Below are 18,616 nucleotides of genomic sequence, written 5' to 3' on the forward strand. Positions count from 1 at the left end.
AAATTGCTGTCCTCTAGGAGATTACAAACATACTCTTTTGCCCACAGGCATCTTTAATGATCTTTGAGGTGTTTTTAAGGATAAGTGGTACTCTCTGATAGCAAATTATCCTTTTATTTGCTTTGAAGGTGGGTTTGTGGACACAGCAGTGAGTGGTTAGAGCCGTTGGATTTGGAGACTATGTTTAAAGAAGTTACCCTCTTGGGAAAAGTCAAACAGCCGGGTATTATTCTGAATATGTTCATGACGCAGCCTGTCTGAGAGGCTTGGCAATCAATAGCTGTCCCAGGAAAAGGTGCAGCTCTGATTTTTCTTGAAGTGACAGAAATATTTGTCACAGAAGTTGCTAAGTGGCATGACTGAATCTTAATCCTCTTGCTAGGAAAGGAATGTGTTTGTTACAACCAATTTATGATAATCCTAGCCGATTTGCGATTTGCGTGGCGCTTACAGAGGCCAGGGAGGTTGAAGCGCTTACCGACTGCTGACTCACTTAATCCTCACTCCAGAAGGGTCAGAGCTATTTTGTAACTGCTGTCAGCCCCATTCTGGAGATGAGAAGATTGAGTCAAAGGGAAGCTCAGCGTTGGCAGAAGGCCACAAAGCCAGAAAGAAGCAGGGTCAGGCACAAAATATAGTTAACATGGCTCCGTTTGTTTGCTTCTCATAAACGAATCCAATAATCTCGAGATTATCATTAAAATGAAAAAAAAAAAATCATTGCTGTTTTGTCCGGGTCCTTCCTACCCTTAGCTTGATTTTCTGGCTCTTCTGGTTTGTATGTTGGGTTTGTAATTGCTTCTCTGAGCTCAGGAGAAGAACTTTTCTCAGATCTTCGTGTTACTTAATTGCAAAACAATGCATTGTATACACTCAAAATGAACACCGACTGTATTAATCAAGAGAGGCTTGATTCTGGCCTGTAATGACCAGTCGCTCTCCAATGACATAAAAAGTATAAAAAGTGCGGCGACTAGGGGGCACCAAGAAAGCTTCCTCATCCAGGGTCGTAGGACTTCAGCCAGGCTCTATAGACTATCATTTTCTCTGTCCAGTGGTGGTGGGAGCCAGGTGGCCCAAGGGGGTGGACCGGTTGAGTCTCTCGTTCCCGCGAACCTCCCAGTTCCAGGCCGAGCGTCTTCAGCTCTAGGCGGAGAGAAAGCCTCATCGCAGGCAGGGAGTCTTGGCCAGTGTGCTGGGTGGCACCATGCAGCGCTGGCCCCCCTGAGCCTTAAGAGGAGCTCGGGCACATCCTTGGCCGACCTCTGGGTGTCAGGGACATCACCCTGGTGTGAGAGGGGGGCATCCATCTCCGGAAGAAGAGAAGGGAAGGGGCACTGGAAGCGCGCGGGTTTGAGCTTCCCCGGGGCTCCCGTTACCCACAGCTCTGACCTCCCCCCCCCCCCCCCGCCTGACTTGCTCTGTCGCCGCCGCCCACCTGGGCGTCCGAGGCTGCTGCGGCGTGGGTGCCGGCTCCCCAGGCCTCATTGGGTGGCTGGCTGTGTGCGGAGTTCTCCGGGTCCCTAGCTTCCTCCCCTATCCAGCCACCCCCCCGCCCCCGCGCCGCCCTCTGTCCCCTAGTGCCAGACAGGCTGCTTCTCTACCCCTTGGGTCGGTGCGCGCTGGTGGGTTTGGCCTGCGCGGCGGCGGCGGCGGCGGCCGCGGCGGCGGTGGCGGGGGAGCGAGTGAGCGAGCGCGAGGGGCGGGCGCGAGTGCTTGTGAGTCACCGGTACCTGGAGCGCTAGCGACGCAGAGCCAGCGGCGCACGGCCCGAGTCGGGAGCCGAGCGCCAGCGTCTCGAGAGTGCGGCCGGCCCCAGGCCCCGCCGCGCCCCCTTGCACCCCACCAGACCAGTTCGCCCGCGCTTGAAGCCCTTCTGCTTGCCCCGAGGTGGCACGGGGCTCGCCGGGGGATGTCACAGCGGCTCCCCGGAGCCCCCAGCCACCGCCGCAGCAACAGCCACCGCCCGCGGGAACCGCGACAATGAATCCCCAGTGCGCCCGCTGCGGAAAAGTGGTGTATCCCACGGAGAAAGTCAACTGCCTCGATAAGGTGAGCAAGGGGGCGCCTGGCCAGCCAGCCCGGACCTGCCCGGCGCCCGGCTGCACCTGCTCCAAGAAGTTTTGGCACCTGGGTTAGAAAGATGAGTGAGTGGGTTGGTATGTGTCCTGGGTCTTGGCCCAGGGAGAGGATGCTCGGAGGAAGACCCCTGTCGCTGTGTCTGAGACCTCTACGATCAGATGATAAGGGTGTTGGAACTAGGAAAGGCTTTTGTCCCGGGTGTAGGGTGCGCGACATCCACACGGCTGCTTTGAAGGACGCATGGCAGCCCCGGCACGGAGGAGCCAGGATGGGTACCCAGTAGCTAGGCTGAGCCATCCTGGAGCCAAGCTGAGAACCCAGGAGCTAGGCTGAGCACCCACCCAGCAGCCAGGCTGAGTCACCCACGAGCCAGGCTGGGAATGGGGGGGGGGCAGTTGACAAGCCGCGCCCCCTCCCCCGTCCATTCTGTCCCTCCCTCCCCACTGCACGGACCTTGGCACCTTCATCTCATCCAGTCCCTAACAGTTCTGGTGACAACGGCAAATAGCAATTAATATGTGGTGGGGCGCTGCTGCCGCAGTGCTAAGAATAATCCCTCTAGGAAAGACCCAGCCCGGTGTAGCAAGCTGACCCACGGGCGCCTGGTCCACCAGGGTAAATTCCAGAGGAAGTGGCTTTAGCCTGGTCTCAGCAGCTCTGCCCTTCCTGGGTGTGGATGGAGTTGAACAGCCTACAAGACAGACCCAGTGCGATCCCTGGTGACTGACAATTGAAACCAGCGTAGGCAGTCCCAGTGAAATTTGCTTTGGTGTTACAAATGCCTCTGTAGAGTAAGCTGTCTCCCAGACACAGACGGCGGCGTTTTGCAATTTAGTGGAAGCTGGGCGGGGATGGGGACAAGGGTACTTACATAGTCCACCTCTGCTACTGTGGGTTGTCTTGACTTCCGGTGGACACGTGTGCGAAAATCCTACAAACACAACATTTAGACATTTGGAAAGAGAACCACTTTCATCTTAAAGCCACACCACCCGTCCCATTTCTCCATTATCGGACTTCAGGGTTCCTTTTCGGCTGTAATATGGATAGACCCTTGGCATTTCTTCCGTTGTGAGTCCGCAGTGGTGGGATAAATTTAAAAATGAACTTTAATAGCTGCCTGAGTTCTTTACAGAACTGGAAATAGATAAGTGTGGGCTACTACCTACGGTCATTTCCTGGCAATGTTATGATATGGGCTGCCTTCTCTGCCCATTCTGTCCAGAGCTGGTATTGCAATGGAATATTAAGTATTGTTTTTGTTTTTCTTTCCTTCTTAGTATTGGCATAAAGGATGCTTCCATTGCGAGGTCTGCAAGATGGCTCTCAACATGAACAACTACAAAGGCTATGAAAAGAAACCCTATTGCAATGCGTAAGTTCTGCCAGCGTGCTGTGCCAGGTGTAGCCCAGCGGGAGAGCTTAAGTTAGTAGACATGGCCCTTCTGAAGAACTGACTCACTGTGCCACCCGGGTGTGCAGGTGGCCAGTGACCTCTTTCTATCACAGACTCCATGGTCGCTTACTATGTTGAAGGTTGCTGTATTTATGTCCTGCTAACGTGTAGGGTAATTTGTGTGACTTTTCCACCAGGTTAGCTTTTGAAGTTCACAGCATTTCCGACTTAGGGACATTTATTAGAAGCTCAAGAACTTACCCCCTGAGAATGCGTGGGCTCTGACATGCATGTCAGGTAGATTTCCATTTTAATCATATGTCAATTTCCATTTTAATCATAGGATGTCGCTATCTTGCAATTTTATATCTGAACCTAGTTGCTAGGGAAAGAAGTCTCGTTTGCTTGTTCTTCACTGAGACCGCTCCAGGTATTCTGGGGTTTGAACAGGGAATGAAAGAATCGTGATGTGATTCCTACCTGGTTAGTATCAGATCTGCTGTCATAGACTTTCTGTAGGAGTCAGGGTACTTCCGGCTGCCCAGTGGTAGGTGGGGGAAATAAAGCAGTGGCACTTTCTTTGACAGGCTCCCCTGAGGGCATGTTCTAGGCAATATTAGCTAGCATTGACACAGTGTTTACCATGAATCAGGCCATGCTTAGAGTACTTCATGCATGCCGAGTTATTTAATCTTTGGTAAATCCTACGAGTAGTGTGTGTGTGTGTGTGTGGGGGGGGCATTAATATTGTTCCCCTCCGTAACAGGGAATGAAACTAAATGGAGGAGCTAAGCTTCAGAATGGGCTCAGATCACTTCCAGAGGCTGCAAGTGGATCCACACTGGGCAGAAGCTCCCAAGGCTCTCTGGTTGTCTTGCGACCTGTGCTGCTTTATTTTCCTGAGCATCCCTCCTGTCACAAAATGGTGTCACTGTGGGCTTTGAGTTCTGAGTGTTGATCCTTCCTCTTCCCAGTTCCCCTGTGGTCATGGCCAGGCCTAGAGATGTCTGGGAGACCTCTGGACAGACACTAATGTTTTAGCTGGACTATTGGCAGAACCTCCTCCTCCCCAGGTCTCTGGGAGACTGAGGTCTGACTGTCTTCATCTTGTATGGAGAGCATATCACAGTCAGCAGACATTTGGTGAACAAACAGTATGCTCACACCTCTGGTGCAGCGCTTAAAAAGTATCTGGGATCTGGGGGGATGGCTTGGTGAGTAGGAGCACTTGCAGTATAAGCCTCAGCACCCATTACCTTAGCATTTTGGGGAGTAGAGACAGGGGGGTCACTGGGGTTTGCTGGCGGTCCACCTAGACAGGTTCCATGAGAGACTCTGTGTCGAGGGGACAAGATGGAGAGTGACGATTGGTATTCTCCTCTAGTCTCCTTGCGTGTGCATGTACGTTTCACATACATACACACATACACATGCATACAGTGTGATGGAGAATTACAGTGGTTTTTTCTTTGTAGTTGGAATTTTCTTTGGGCTGCCAAACAGCTCCCAATATAAAGACGTGGAGACTTATTGTTATCAATTCTTGGCCTTAGCTTAAGCTTGTCTCACTAGCTCTTTTAGCTTAATTTAACCAGTTTCTATTTATCTACGTTTTGCCTCAGGGCCTTTTATCTTTCTTTTATTCTGTATGTCCTACTTTACTACTTCCTCCATGTCTGTCTGTCTGGCCCCTGGTGTCTCCCTGTAGTCTCTTTTCTTTTTTACCCTGAGCCTAAATTCCTCCTCCTCCTTTCCCTGCCCAGAAGTCCCTCCTATACGCTGTCCCTTGCTATTGGCTGTTCATTTTTTTTGTTTAGACCAATCAGGTGCCTTAGGCAAGCAAGGTAAAACAGCAACACATCTTTACATAGTTAAACAAATGCAACGCATCTTTGCGTAGTTAAACAAATATTCTGCAACGTTTCTCGAGTTTCTTTCTGGTCTAGTTTAGTGCTCACAGGTAGACAGATGCTTTCCAAGAAATTAGAATTTTGAGGACTGAAGAGAATTCAGGAATTCCTTGGATAAGTATAGTGCACAGATATTCTTTGAATCTGTTTTCAACCCTCCCAGACCACATACCTTACTGAGAAAATCTAAAGCAAAAATGAGATTGTGGGGGCCATGGTCTTCTGCTTCCTTAAGAAGGATAAACAGCTGGTTTTAGGTCAAAGGCAGATGCAGCAAGGAGAGGATAAGGGTTCACAGCACATAAACAAGATAATTGTTCTTTAGGTAAAGGAAAGTCAACCATCCTCCCTGTAACTGTTTAGCTTGTGGTCTAAGGTGGATCCCTGGGACTTGCTGACCAGCTAGTCTAGTATACATGTTGAGTTCCAGGCTCATTTCAAAAACGAACTAGATAGACAACTCCTGAGGAATGATACCTGTGGTTGACCTCTGGCTTTCACATGCATGCTCATATACATGTGCCTAGATGTATATGAACACACACATTCAAATGAGCACACACACACACACACACACACACACACACACACACACACACACACACATCCTACAAGGAAAAACAAGAAGCAAGTGAGGTCATCGTTCTGGGCCAACTCAAAAGTTCAGTGCTTTCTGTTTAGCCCAGCTCCATTCCATGAAAGAGTCCCAGAGTGTGCGGCAAGGTTTGAACAGGTTGGGAAAGGCTGGTTTGAACGATGACTTAACAGTGAATTAGTGCCAAGAAACACTGGGATTTGGACCCTAAAACAAAAGAACTCCATCAATAGGAAATACCCTGCTGTGAGGGTTTCTAGGCTTGAGTATTAGTTTTTAATAATTTTAGATATCTCTAAATTAAATATTTACAGATTTTTCTATTCCTCATGATTCTAGTACTTTGTTAGTAACTTGAACTAGAAGTTTTAAGAGTACCACCTGGCTCTTTTGCTTATTATTGAACTTGGCAGTTCACTTAATTGAACAGCTAAGAGGAAGGTAGGAGTCTGTCTTTCCTGGGTGAATGAGAGAGCTGATGTCTTGTTATGTGTCTCATTTAGCTCAGGTTTGCATCCTATCTTAGCATACTTTCTCCAGAAAGCAAGGCTTCGCCAGTTGCAGGTTCTGTTTGCCATGATGCTTCCAGGCTCAGAGGTCTCTGCTGTTCTCAGCCCATATTTTTCTGGGGGCCTGCGTTGCCGTGTGATCTGGCCCATGTGGATTCCCCTCTGGGGATCCCATGCATCTGTTCTAATTCAGGTGGTGCTTGTCAGTCAGTTGTCTGCTGTAGTCTCCGACAGAAGGGCGGCCATCATTTCTCTGGGTCAGTGGTGGAAAATTGATGCTCTAATGAATTAAGCTCCAAGAAAATGAAGCGTTTTCTCTCTGTCCATGGAAAACAATGTTTTAGCTGTGCCTAGTTTGGTTTGGTAGTTGATGCATGCATATGCTCGTGCCACTTTTTAATGTGAGAGTCTTATAAGGAGAATGCAGTCATCAGTATCTGAGGCATATAGGGTCCAGCAACCCCTTCCCTCTGTCTATAGCAATATTGGTAGATACTCAAGGCCCTTAGGGAAAAGGATGTAGTATTTGCGTACCTCTCGTGTCCTCCCATCTACTATAAGTCACCTCTAGATTACTTATGTCCCAGCACAGTGCAAATGCTGTGCAAACAGTGCTCATGCTGTATTGTTAGGGAGTGTTGGCAGGAAAAAGGCCTGCACATGGTTAGTAGAGACACATATTTTCCAGTAGTATTCATCTGTGACTAGTTGAACCTGCAGCTATGGCCATCCCAGGTAAGGAGGGCAGATTTGACATTGGTCATCTGTGTGCTTCTCACCCGCAATCAACTTTCATTAACATTTTGTCAATTTTACTTCACATTCTTCCGCATACATCTAATTCTATACATTTTAAATACTGTTAGGCCATTGGCCAGTTTCATATTTTATCATATTTCATCCTTAAACATGATATCATGCACTAAGAATAAGAATAGTTTCTTCAAGAGTCACAGAACCATTTCATGTGTAAGGAAATAAAACTCATAATATTTATATTTGGTCCATGTTTAACTTGCATTTTTTTCATTGTCCTAAGAGTCTCTTTTTCAGTTTGTGTGTGGGGGTGTGTGCAAATGTGTGCATGTTTTATACTGGTATCCAATCAAGGTGCATAGTTCACATTTAGTTGTTAGGAAAATACCAACTTTTCCTGGTTACGACAAGTTCAATGTCAGGCATTCAATTTTTGCTATCAATTCTCTTGGCTTCAATAGTCTCTTAAGAGAGTTTTCAGGCAGAGTACTTATATAGTATTTTCTTTTAGACAGTAGCATGCATAATTAGCTTGAGACCCTTTGAAATAAATATTAACGTTGTGCTTAAAAATTTGAAAGCATAAGCGCAGGCATTCTCTTTGTAATTGATACCTGAGGGCATCTTTTTTTAATGGAGTGAGGCAGTGAATACTTCTTGGGTTTAGATGCGTTGCTTGTTTATATTCTCATGTGTTCAGAGAAGAAATAAGTATTCTGTTTGCTTTCATGCAAAGGAGGACATGTATAAAATATAATTTACATGGTATTTACATTTTGATCTTTTTTATAGGATGATCAAAATAGAGTATAGACTCGATGTGAGATTGGACACAATACACATTTAGTTCCTAACACAGCAGTGCACACTATTAAAATATTTAAAAACAAACTGGTCTACTTGAGGACGTGCCATGTTTTCATAAGCCTTTATATTTCATAAGCCGGCAGTGGATTCTTGTTTAGCACATTCAGGATTTTCTGCATCTTAGAACTTGCAAAGCAAAGGGGACTGAGCAATGTTCTTACTGCCTAGAGGTGCTGGGAAAATAACACGAGATGATTAGACAAAAAACACAGCTTGTATTTATGCGTGAATTATATGCCAAGCTAAACTACAAACACTTTGATACCCCACATGCCACACAAAGAATATAAACCCCAAGGCCGTTTGTCAAATTATTTAATTTATTGTGTGTGAAAGTCAAATTTGCATTTATTATGTGTTTGCAAAAAATATATATTGGTTCTTAGAATTTTCTGAGAAGGCATTATTGCTTAGAAGTAGCAATATCAATGACTGGCCTTTAATATGCTGCCACCAAATGTCACATTATCTTAGGTCTAGGGAAGGACCAGACAATGATGCAATAGTTTATGACCTTGCCAATGTTTTCCCCAAGTCATTCCTTCTGTAGATATGTGTGTGTGTGGGGGTGGATGGGTGGGTGGGGCTGAACATTTGTCCCGACTGTGTCAAATGTATTTTTAATTGTGAAGTAAAAACAAAAACAAACAAACAAAAAAACCCAAAACGATCCCAAACCCACAGATATCTGTGCTAAGTACATTTAGTCTCCTTTCAGTAAGATTCCCTCCCACCAAAGAGTCTCACTTAACATGATTTTGTTAGACTTTTGAAAATGAAGCCGCAGGAGCTGTGTGCTGCATTTGCTGTCTCTCTCTGGCTGCGTTAGCATTTCCCCTTGTGCATATTCATTGGCTAGCTCCAGCCTGGAAGATGCTGAGCTGGGCGCTGCTCATTAAGAGCCACCCAGAATGGTCAGTGTGCTTCTGCCAGCCTGTCTTGCGGGCGCATATCTGGGCCAAGGCTCCTCTGGCTCCCACTCAGCTCTTCTCTGTGCTAACTCCTTGTTAGTACTCTTTCTTAGGTTATCAGAGGACAGGGAAGGGAAAATAATGAAATGTAAACCTGAGCTCCACGCCCACCCCACCTCCCGTTTCTCTTATCTCTGTCTGCGCCTTCCAAATTTGGTCCTCTAACACTCTCTGGCCTCAGGTTATTTCAAGGGGATTTGTGAGTTTCCTCTACTAAGTGAGCTGTAGTTACTGAAGAAGGTTTCCTGAACTTCAGCCTGTCATTGGCACTTTGGAGCGTGGCCTAGATGGGTTTGAATCCTGACACCATCATGTCCTATAGCACAAGTCTTTGGATTGTTTATTCTTCCTCTATAAAACAAGAACAGTAATAGCATGGATTGTTTACTTTTCTAAATGTGGGACAAAATGCCTGAAAGCGGCGACTTCAGAGAGGAGAGATTTATTTGACTCACAGGTCCAGATGGCATAGCCTGTCACACTGAGGAAGACATGGAAGTGTGTGTGTGTGTGTGGGGGGGGGGGCTTGTTGATAGTCACAGGGTGGTGGCAGACCAGAAGCCGAGTGAGAAAGTGGGTGTGGCTGTAGCTCTCGAGGTCCACCCACTAGTGTCCTGTATCCAGACAATTGGTCCAGTTTCCTGAAGGTTCGGTAGCTTCCCACAATAGCGGCACCAGCTGGAGACCAAGTGTTCACACACAAACGTGTGTGTGTGTGTGTGTGTGTGTGTGTGTGTGTGTGTGTGTGTGTGTTGGTACACATTTAAACCATAACGTACAAAACTCACAGCGCCAGGTGAAGATTGGTAAAGCTCAGGACCAGCCCATAGCTGACCTTCATTAGGCAGTGGTGCCCTTTCCACAGTGGGAGATTTTCGAGAGGTAAAGAAAAAGTACAGGAAGATGGAGAAGCGTAGAACATAAATAATAGCAGTTACCCTAATAGAAAGAGTCATATTGAAGTAAGTGTGTGCATGTGCACAAGTGTGTGCAAGTGTGTGTACCGTGCTGGGGATCAAACCTGGGGCCTCATATATGCTCGGCAAGCCCTGTCTCAAAAAGCCACACCACTAACCCCCCCCCCCCCCCCCGCCCCCAAACCAGTTTTTCACACTGTGGAATGCCATTTCTGTAACCAGAACTGGAGGAAAGACATGAAGTAGCAACACAGAGAAAACATGAGAGTGCATTTAAGAGCTAAAAGTTTGAGACAGGCTAGCCTGTAGTTATGCCCTGTACACCAGAGAGCACGCAGAATTGCGGGTGGATACAGTGAGGAACAGTGTGTTAATGGGCTGGAAGTGATCCCTTAATGGACTTCAGTCGCTGTTGTTTTCACAGTCCGCCATGCTGCTAGCCCTACCCTTTTCCCAGGGGCCAACCTGGCACCCCAGCCCCTAGATCAGCTGTGGCACACCCATGTCATGCTGTGTGGGATCCATGCGGTTCTCCATCTGTGTCCACTCAGGGAGGGGAGTGTTCTTTTTTGCTTACCTGCTTGCCGCCTGAACCTGCCATATACAGTATTACATAATTATGGAGGTGAGGAAGTTCTATGATTTGCTGTAAACATTCCACATAGACAAGATGGTAGTATTTAAAGACATGAGAGCCCATGGCAGGGATTCTGATTTTGATCTGAAGTCTTGAGAAGCAGGAATATTTTCTTTTTCCTTCCTGACAGCTGTCTCATCAGTCAGGCAGGGTGAATTCAGGCTCTCTCCAACTCTTTGTCTTCCTAAGGCCCTCCATGGGGTCTGATGCTCAGTTGGCATTAAGCTTTCCTTGGGGACTGTGATCATACTAACATCTCAGAGTGTGGACTCTGTGCTTAATCCTAATTCAGCATGGGGCCTGGCCGGGTTTCTCCTAGGAAGGCAAGCAGAAGTTGGACAATGTAGTAGGAGGGAGGTGTAGGATAGGTATGGGGAGCCTGAAAGGTGTTTTTTCCAAATCTGAATAGCACGGGGGGAGGAATGTCCTTATTGATGGGCTAGGCTTGTGAATTCCGGTCTTGAATGTGGTGGGGCTCGCTGTTGCCTAAAGGTTCAGGAGTACTTGAGGAACCTTTCAGAGAGCATCCTTTATCCGTGTTTGTGTTGTTTCATTATAATTGGTGAAGTGGGAAAATGTCTTCTCCTCAACAGGAACCTTACGGAGACTTACTGGGTGAGAGGATGTTTGTACCATCCAAATGACACCTATTAGGCACCCACGTGTCAGTCCACCCAGTTATTTATCACAACAAATTGGTGACATGGCCTAATATTTCTCAGAGATTGGAGAAAATGTCACAGTCTTAAAAGTGACAACTTGGAAGGAAAGACATTGTGGCATGCTGGAGTTCTGCTGAGCACCGATTAGAATATGCCTTGCCTACCTTGAAGTTGCATACTTCAGGGGAAAAATTAGGTCTTTATTCCTTGACATAAACATTTCTATTAAAGGATGACAGATCTTTCCCTTTCCTCTGCTTGTGTGTCTTGTCCTTCCTCTTCTTGATAACTGAAAAGGAGAGGAGGATACACTTGATATTACATGAAATGTTCTAGAATATATGTGAAATGTTCTGCTTCTCAGGAACCTCCCTGAGCCACTGACAAAAGTTGACTCATTTCATTACCTTTTGAAATGACAGAGGATTGTGTTTACAAACCATGCATGGAATTCCTCCCTATTTGAAAATATTTCCAGAGCCAGGCAGTGGGTGGTGCACGCCTTTAATCCCAGTACACAGAGAGGCAGAAACAGGTGGGTCTCTGTGAGTTCGAGGCCAACCTGGTCTACAGAGTGAGTTCCAGGACAGCCAGAGCCACACAAAGAAACCAAACAAGACAAAACAAAACAAAACCAAAAACAGACAAAAAAAGAAATATTTCCCAAAGGTGCCTTTGATGTGCACCTCTGTCTCTTTATGGTGATATGTTTGATATGGAATGATGTGAGATCAGCAAAGATTCCAAGATGAAGGGCGGGAAATACCTTCGGAATCTTGGTGAAATGCAAGGTCAGTGTGTGATATAGATGTGTGTGCTTGAGGACGTATTGATTATGTGACAGAAGCTGGTGTAAGAGCGCAGTGTTGGATGTCTTCCTTAAACATTTTCAGATGAATGTTTTACCAGTCGTTCCTGAGGAAGTTAGGAAGTGAGAAAGACTCAGACGTTGCTGTGCGTGGCGCCCTGGCCTCTGGTGCACTGAGCCCCCCCCCCCCCCCCCCCCCCCCCCCCCCCCCGCAGTCTCTAGGGAAGAGGTCGAATTTTGTTTGCTTTCCATTTCTGCTGCATGGTTAGTGTGCCGAGGCTGATCTGGGCTTTTAGTACTAGAAGAGGGATCTTGAATAATATTTATGAGCTGAGTACCCAGCACAATTCAGAGCCTGAGTGAAAAGGATTGTTATTGATTCTTCTGTGCTCAAGTTTGCTGCTGGAATCCAGCAAAGCTCCTCTAATGAACCAAATGGCTCTTCAGTCCTTTCTGATTGAGACAGGGTAGGGGCGCTGACATAGACGTGGGGGCAGGAAGTTGTGAAAGGACCCGGCTTAAATGTCCATGATTGTTTATTGTGGAGTTGGGAGCCCAAAGTTAATTGTATTTGTATTTAGCTTTGCATTTTCTTAATGGAGCCCTGGAAGGAGTGACCTTGCAGTGTTTAGCTTCTGTTTACCTTTCTATAATCTGTTGGCTCTTTCTCACTGAATTCTAGGAGGGGCTAGAAGACGACCAGTTCAGTGTGTGCATTCTTAAATCACATGGACTGAGAACTAGGCTGGTGGTCTGTTATGTTCCCGCTTCATCTCAGCGGTCTAAAAAGATTTTTAAACAAGAATCCTTGATTAGCTCCCCTGATGCTCATTATTCATCAAAGGCAGATGCAAACCAACACAGAGAGCTTGGAGCGACAGAGTGATGGTACCCAGCCAGGGGCTCACAGATCCGAATGACAGGGGGATGTCACAGTGTTGCTTGCTAATACTGAATGTGGTCCTTAAATGTGACTTCATGATCCATTAACTGATCAAGAGAATGATGTCTACCAAATTCAGGCAAGGCACCAGAGCAGCTGCCTTCAGTCAATGCACACATGAATAGAGAAGGCCTGCTCCCACTAGTAACCACAGCTCCAGAGGAGCCAGTGTCCTCTGTGGCCTCCTCACATGCATATACACCCACAGTAACCGTAATTAAAAATAATAAAAATCTGTTTCTAAGAAGAGAAGGCCTGCTTCTTAGGTATTTAAAAAAGAGATTTACTTGTAATTTTTAATTGTGTGTATCTACATGTGGATATGTGCACATGAGTGCAGTTGCCTGCAGAGGCCAGAAGAGGGCATTGGATCCTCTGGAGCTGGTTGTGAGTCACTTGACACAGGTGCTGGAAACCGAACTCAGATCCTCTGCAAAAGCAGTGTGCACCTCGGAGCCCGGTCTCTAGTCTCCACAGATGTGTTTTTGGTGATTTGATGCCTTGGAGAGTTTGTGTCATTCTTTCAAGGCTGCTCTCCCTTAGTGTCTCCAGGTTCTTGAACTTCATGCATCCCATCATCTCTCCTTGTTCTCGATCTCCACATCGATCCCTTGGCTGTTCCCAGGTTTGGCCTATTTTTTTTTTTTTTTAAACCATGTTTGCCCAGTGACCTTGCCATTGTTGCCTAATTGTCCATGGAATATTCCTTCTGCCACCACAGTTACCTTGCAGTATGTGATTCTGGCCATAATACTCCCTGTATAGATACATCCGATGGCACTCTTTGCCCACAGAGGAAAGAAAGTTGTGTTTCTGACAGATGTTCACAACTCTCTTTCTTTTACCGTTTGTTTCAGTCGTCCCCCTTCTCTCCAGCCACCCTGGGCTACTGGCTCTGAGGTCTTCATTGAGTTTCTTAGCTGAAGTCTCAATAGCTTCACCTGCAGAATGGGTACAACTATTTCTCAGGAGCAAGAATTTATTAGAATAATAAAATGAGCTTAGCAAAATTTTGGGCACACAATAAGGACTAAGTAAAGATTAGGGATTACCTTATCATGATTTATCAAACACCCAGATTTAGCCATTTATTCTTGCTCATGTAACTCTGTGTATGAGTTACTTTTATCTTCAAGGCTATGACTACCTTTGTGAAATAGACTGAATCTTTTAGTCAACTATTGGACTTTTCCTTTGTGCATTCATTATAGTTTTTTTTTTATTTTTTAAATCTTTGGCTGTGTGCACGCTTGTGTTCGTGTGTGAGTATGGCTGTGTGTGTACTACAGTATGAGTGGGGAGGAAGGGGGACACAGCCTTGAGTGTCAATACTCACCTTCCCCCTTGTTTGATACAGGGTCTTTCTTCGCTCACTGCTGTGTATGTCAGGCTAGCTAGCCCACGAGCTTCTGGGGCTTTTCCTTTTTCCTCCTTCCATCTTGCCATTTCTCCAGCATCACTAGTTTCTATGCCTCAGTTTTACCAGACATTTTCAGGCTCATCTTGCACCACAGCTGCTTTGGCTACCCCATTGGAGGTGATTTTCTGCTGAGATAGGAACATGGGAATGTTCTCAGTCTGTGCTTGGGGATGGGGACAAGGAAAGGCAAGTCAACTGTAAGAGATTTGCATCTTTAAGGCACTCTTTCAGGCAAATATTGAAGATGTTGAAAGTGAGTGTGGCAATATTGCAAAGCAGTCCTGGAGTTGGCATCATTCCACAGGCGAAGGGCAAGGTCCCCAGCAAGAAGGGTTGCCACTTAAGATTCCAGCCACAGCTAAGGAGTTCTCTGCTACCCACATTCCTGACGAGCTGGATGGAAATTTCAGAGTGACATCAACTCTTCCAGATATGATAATTAGTTTGGATGATTCACAGAACTCAGCAAGGAGTTAGGGGAGGCATGATCAAAGCACACTGAATGAAATCCCAATAAATTAATTAGAAAGAAAATTGTTTTATCATCAAAGATACAAATCAAGGGGCCGGAGAGATGTCTCAACGGGTAAGTGTTTGCTTCATAAGCACAAGGACTTGAGTTCAGATCCCAGCACTCATGTAAACAGTCAGATGTATGCGTCTGTTGGAGACATGGGAGGGTTGCTGGGGTTTGTTTGCCAGGCAGCAGAGGACAAACAATGGTGAGCTCTGGGTTCAGCGAGAGACTCTGTTCAAAGGGAATAAGGCACAGAACACAGCAGGGGAGCCATCCAGCATCCTCCTCTGGCTGCTGTACACATGGTCATGTGTGTGTGCACGTGTACGTACATGTATGCAAACACAGCAAAAGGGGAGGAGTCCCCCCCCCCCCCAAATCAAAGTCATCCAAATGAAAAGGCACATAGGTCGGAATCTGGGATAATCCTGGACATAGTGATTTGCTGCTGTGTGGAGCCAGGCTCGGTTACTTTCCCCCGACACTAATGTGCTCAGACACCAGGATTCCCCACCAGGCTCTGATGTCCAGACTGTTTACCGGAGTTTCATTGCTTAGGTACAACTAATAGAGTCATTTACCATGTGACTGTTCAGTCTCTAACGCCCTCCCCTCCCTGGAGGAGGCTGGCTGATATAACCCTACTCAAAGTCCAAATGAATTACATGGTCTTTTGGAATAGCCGGTCCGCTTTGAGCTGTATTGACAGCGTACAGTTTATTTTGGTCCAAGGGACTCATGAAGGACATAGGCACTCCAGTTCCTTGGGAAAGTCCTAGTATTTGGAGTATTCCTGTCAGAAACTAGAGACAAAGGTCAATTGAATTCTTTTCTCTGCAATAGCTGTGCTCCACCTGTCTCCATCAATGTGCTCTTTGTTCACATCACAGACCTTCTTATCTCACTATGACATGAAGATCACTATCTGTATTTAGCCACTTAGAAGTTAGGAAATGTACACCCCTCCCCCCACCCATGCAAGTTTGCTGCTTCCATGGGAGGACCCAGCCATGGGAAGACCCTTGGAGGAACTCTGTATATTTGTCTTTTATAAACAGGTCTTTTCTTGAGGGCAGGGATAGTTCTGATTGCCTCTGTGTGTTCAAACATCTGCTGTGTGCTTACATGACATCTAACAGAGAAGGTTGTCCTACCAGTTCTGTTTGTGACATTGTGAGCCTTTTGGCTTTCTGAGCAATATAGCTCAGCTTTATTCTAGGCCATTCTAGCCAACAGCTGACACAATGAGAAGGCATAGACGTTTTTGTCCATAAGAATCCGTGTGTCAATCCTTGCTAGAACTGGCCCTGCTTGGACTGATAACACTTGGCCAGCAACAAGCACTCTGATGAGGTGAAATGCTGACATTTGTAGCTAGATTATTCATCACTGATGTACACTTAGACAATGGTTGACAAAAATAATGTTTATAAAAGTTGCTTATGAAAATTACTTTATTATATGACTATTTTTCCAAAGTCTTAGAAGCAAATCCTGTATGTCTTATTTTTTTTTTCTGTTGTTGTGATAAATACTCCGTCAAACATAACTTTATGTAGAAAGTCTTTATTTTAGTTCACAGCTCAGGGGTACAGTCCATAATGATGAAGAAATCTAGGTGGCAGGAGCTGGTCATATACTCATGCTTATATGCCAAGCATTTAGCACACTGAACCATCACTGAAACTAAGATAAACTTTCATTTTATGAAATAATCTGTGAATGAATTGACGTTCGTTGGCTACAATAAGACCAATCCAGAGATTATGTCCATAGCCTCAAGTCCAAATGCCTCCATGGTCAGATAGCCAAGGCAAATGAGTATAACAGACTATGAATGACCTGAATTGTTCTGGGTAACCAGCTAGGACATCCAGGACAGCAGCCTGCTGAGTGGCTGATGACTTCCCTCCTTCTGTTGGAACTGCTCCTTCTACCACAGGGTGTGGTGGGCCTGGCTGTGGTGAACTTGAAGAGTTTCCTGGGCAGGTGGAACTTATGAAGGAGAAAAGACCAGAAGAGAGGTTGTTGTGGGACACAAAACACTGAGGACGGACTGACAATCACTTCCCACAAAGGAAGGGGGTTCCCAGATTGGGACGTTTCAGGAAGAAAAGGTTGGTGGCTGTGGGTTGTTTTTTGGATATAAAGTTATCTAGGCATGAAGGCACACACCTGTATCCTCAGCCCTTGGGAGGCTGACAGAGGACTGTTGTGAGTTTGAAGCCAGCCTGGGCTACTTAGGAAGACCTTGTCCTACAACAAATAAATGACCAAACAGAGGCTAAGTAACCATCTGTATGAGAGCTCCTTGAAGCAGGTGCTGAGGACAGCTTAGCCCTCTTTCTCTACTTATACAATTCAGGATCCCAGCTAGGGAATGGTGCACCACAGTGGGCAGGTCTTCCCACCTCAGTTAATGTAATAAAAATAACCCTCACAGGTATATCCTGAAGCCTATCTCTTGTAAGATTCTATACCCTGCCAAACTGACAACTAACAGCGACTATCACAATGAATTTTAGATAAAAGGCCACACATACTCATTTGCACATCATGTATATGTTTTTCTTGGAGATATGTTTATTTTTCCCCCTAGAACTTAATGTAGTCAAGTATTAGTGGATCCATTCTCTCATGAATGAAGGATCTATGTGTTTATGTGTGTACACGCATACATGCAGTTTTGTTCCTCGGGTACATTCCACCATATTTTGAGGCAGGGTCTCTCACCAGCCACATAGGTTGGGCTGCTTAGCTAGTGAGTCCCAGCTATCTGCCTGTCTCCACCTCCCTAGTGCTCAGATTACAACCCTGCACCCCCCACTTTTTGTTTTTTAATATGAGTTCCGGGATTGACTCCCAAACTCCTCATGCATCAAACCATCTCCAACGTCCTCTATTCTTTTACAGAACAATTTCATCTTCTTGACTAACATGCTGTCTTTTCCATATCCAGAACTTTACAGACAACTTAGTGGGATCTGTGCAACCTCACCCTCATTCCTCTGATATTCTTTCTCTCTTTGTCTCTGTTTAAGGTCTTTCCTGTTGCCAGTGACGTAGTTCTTCTGATTTTCTTAACATTACGTGAAAGTCTATTTAAAATTTCCAGATGCTTTAGGCACATAATAATTAAGGGTTATTCCTGTCAGGAATAGAAACACCATATTAGCACAGTTCTTCCTCTCAGGCAGCTAAAGAAAGATCCTTGTTTAGAGGGTTTGCCTCTGTGCTCTCTTTCTCTCTTTTTTTTTTAATGGTTCTTATGTAACAATGGGTTTAATTGCCTGGGAGTCTGGAGCTGGTTTATTTGTGTGTCTCTTATGTTCTGAGCACCCGGAGGTTGAGTGGTCTGTGCCCTGGAAGTGTTCTACTTAATGGCCGTCTGGCAGATGTTGTCTCTTCCATCCTACAGTGCTGACACAGCAGATGAGGAGTAAACACGTTTGGGGACTCAAAAGTGTGTTGATTCCAGCCGAGTAAGGCAGTGCATGCCTATAATCCAGAAGGGGAGAAGGCAGACTGGTGACGAGACTCTGATGGTAGAGTGTTTGCCTAGCATGCGTGAGAGTATGAGTTTGACCCCCAGCACTACATAATCTGAGCATGGTGGTGCATGCCTC

The 18,616-nt window shown here is 45.9% G+C and overlaps 1 protein-coding gene across 2 annotated transcripts in view; it reads left to right on the plus strand.

The window, feature by feature from the left end:
- Positions 1 to 1,662: 1,662 nt before the first annotated feature.
- Positions 1,663 to 18,616, plus strand: part of Nebl (nebulette) — a 361,793-nt gene continuing 344,839 nt past the window's right edge. Inside the window, exons 1-2 of one of the 2 annotated variants that reach the window (XM_006989925.4) lie at positions 1,663 to 2,052; positions 3,363 to 3,457. In XM_006989925.4, the coding sequence (XP_006989987.1) occupies positions 1,984 to 2,052; positions 3,363 to 3,457 (164 nt within the window). In that variant the 5' untranslated portion in view covers positions 1,663 to 1,983. The remainder of the gene's footprint in view (positions 2,053 to 3,362; positions 3,458 to 18,616) is intronic. The other variant, XM_042278071.2, reaches the window with a different exon arrangement.

Source organism: Peromyscus maniculatus, chromosome 5 (assembly GCF_049852395.1).
Source record: "Peromyscus maniculatus bairdii isolate BWxNUB_F1_BW_parent chromosome 5, HU_Pman_BW_mat_3.1, whole genome shotgun sequence".
NCBI classification, from domain to species: domain Eukaryota; kingdom Metazoa; phylum Chordata; class Mammalia; order Rodentia; family Cricetidae; genus Peromyscus; species Peromyscus maniculatus.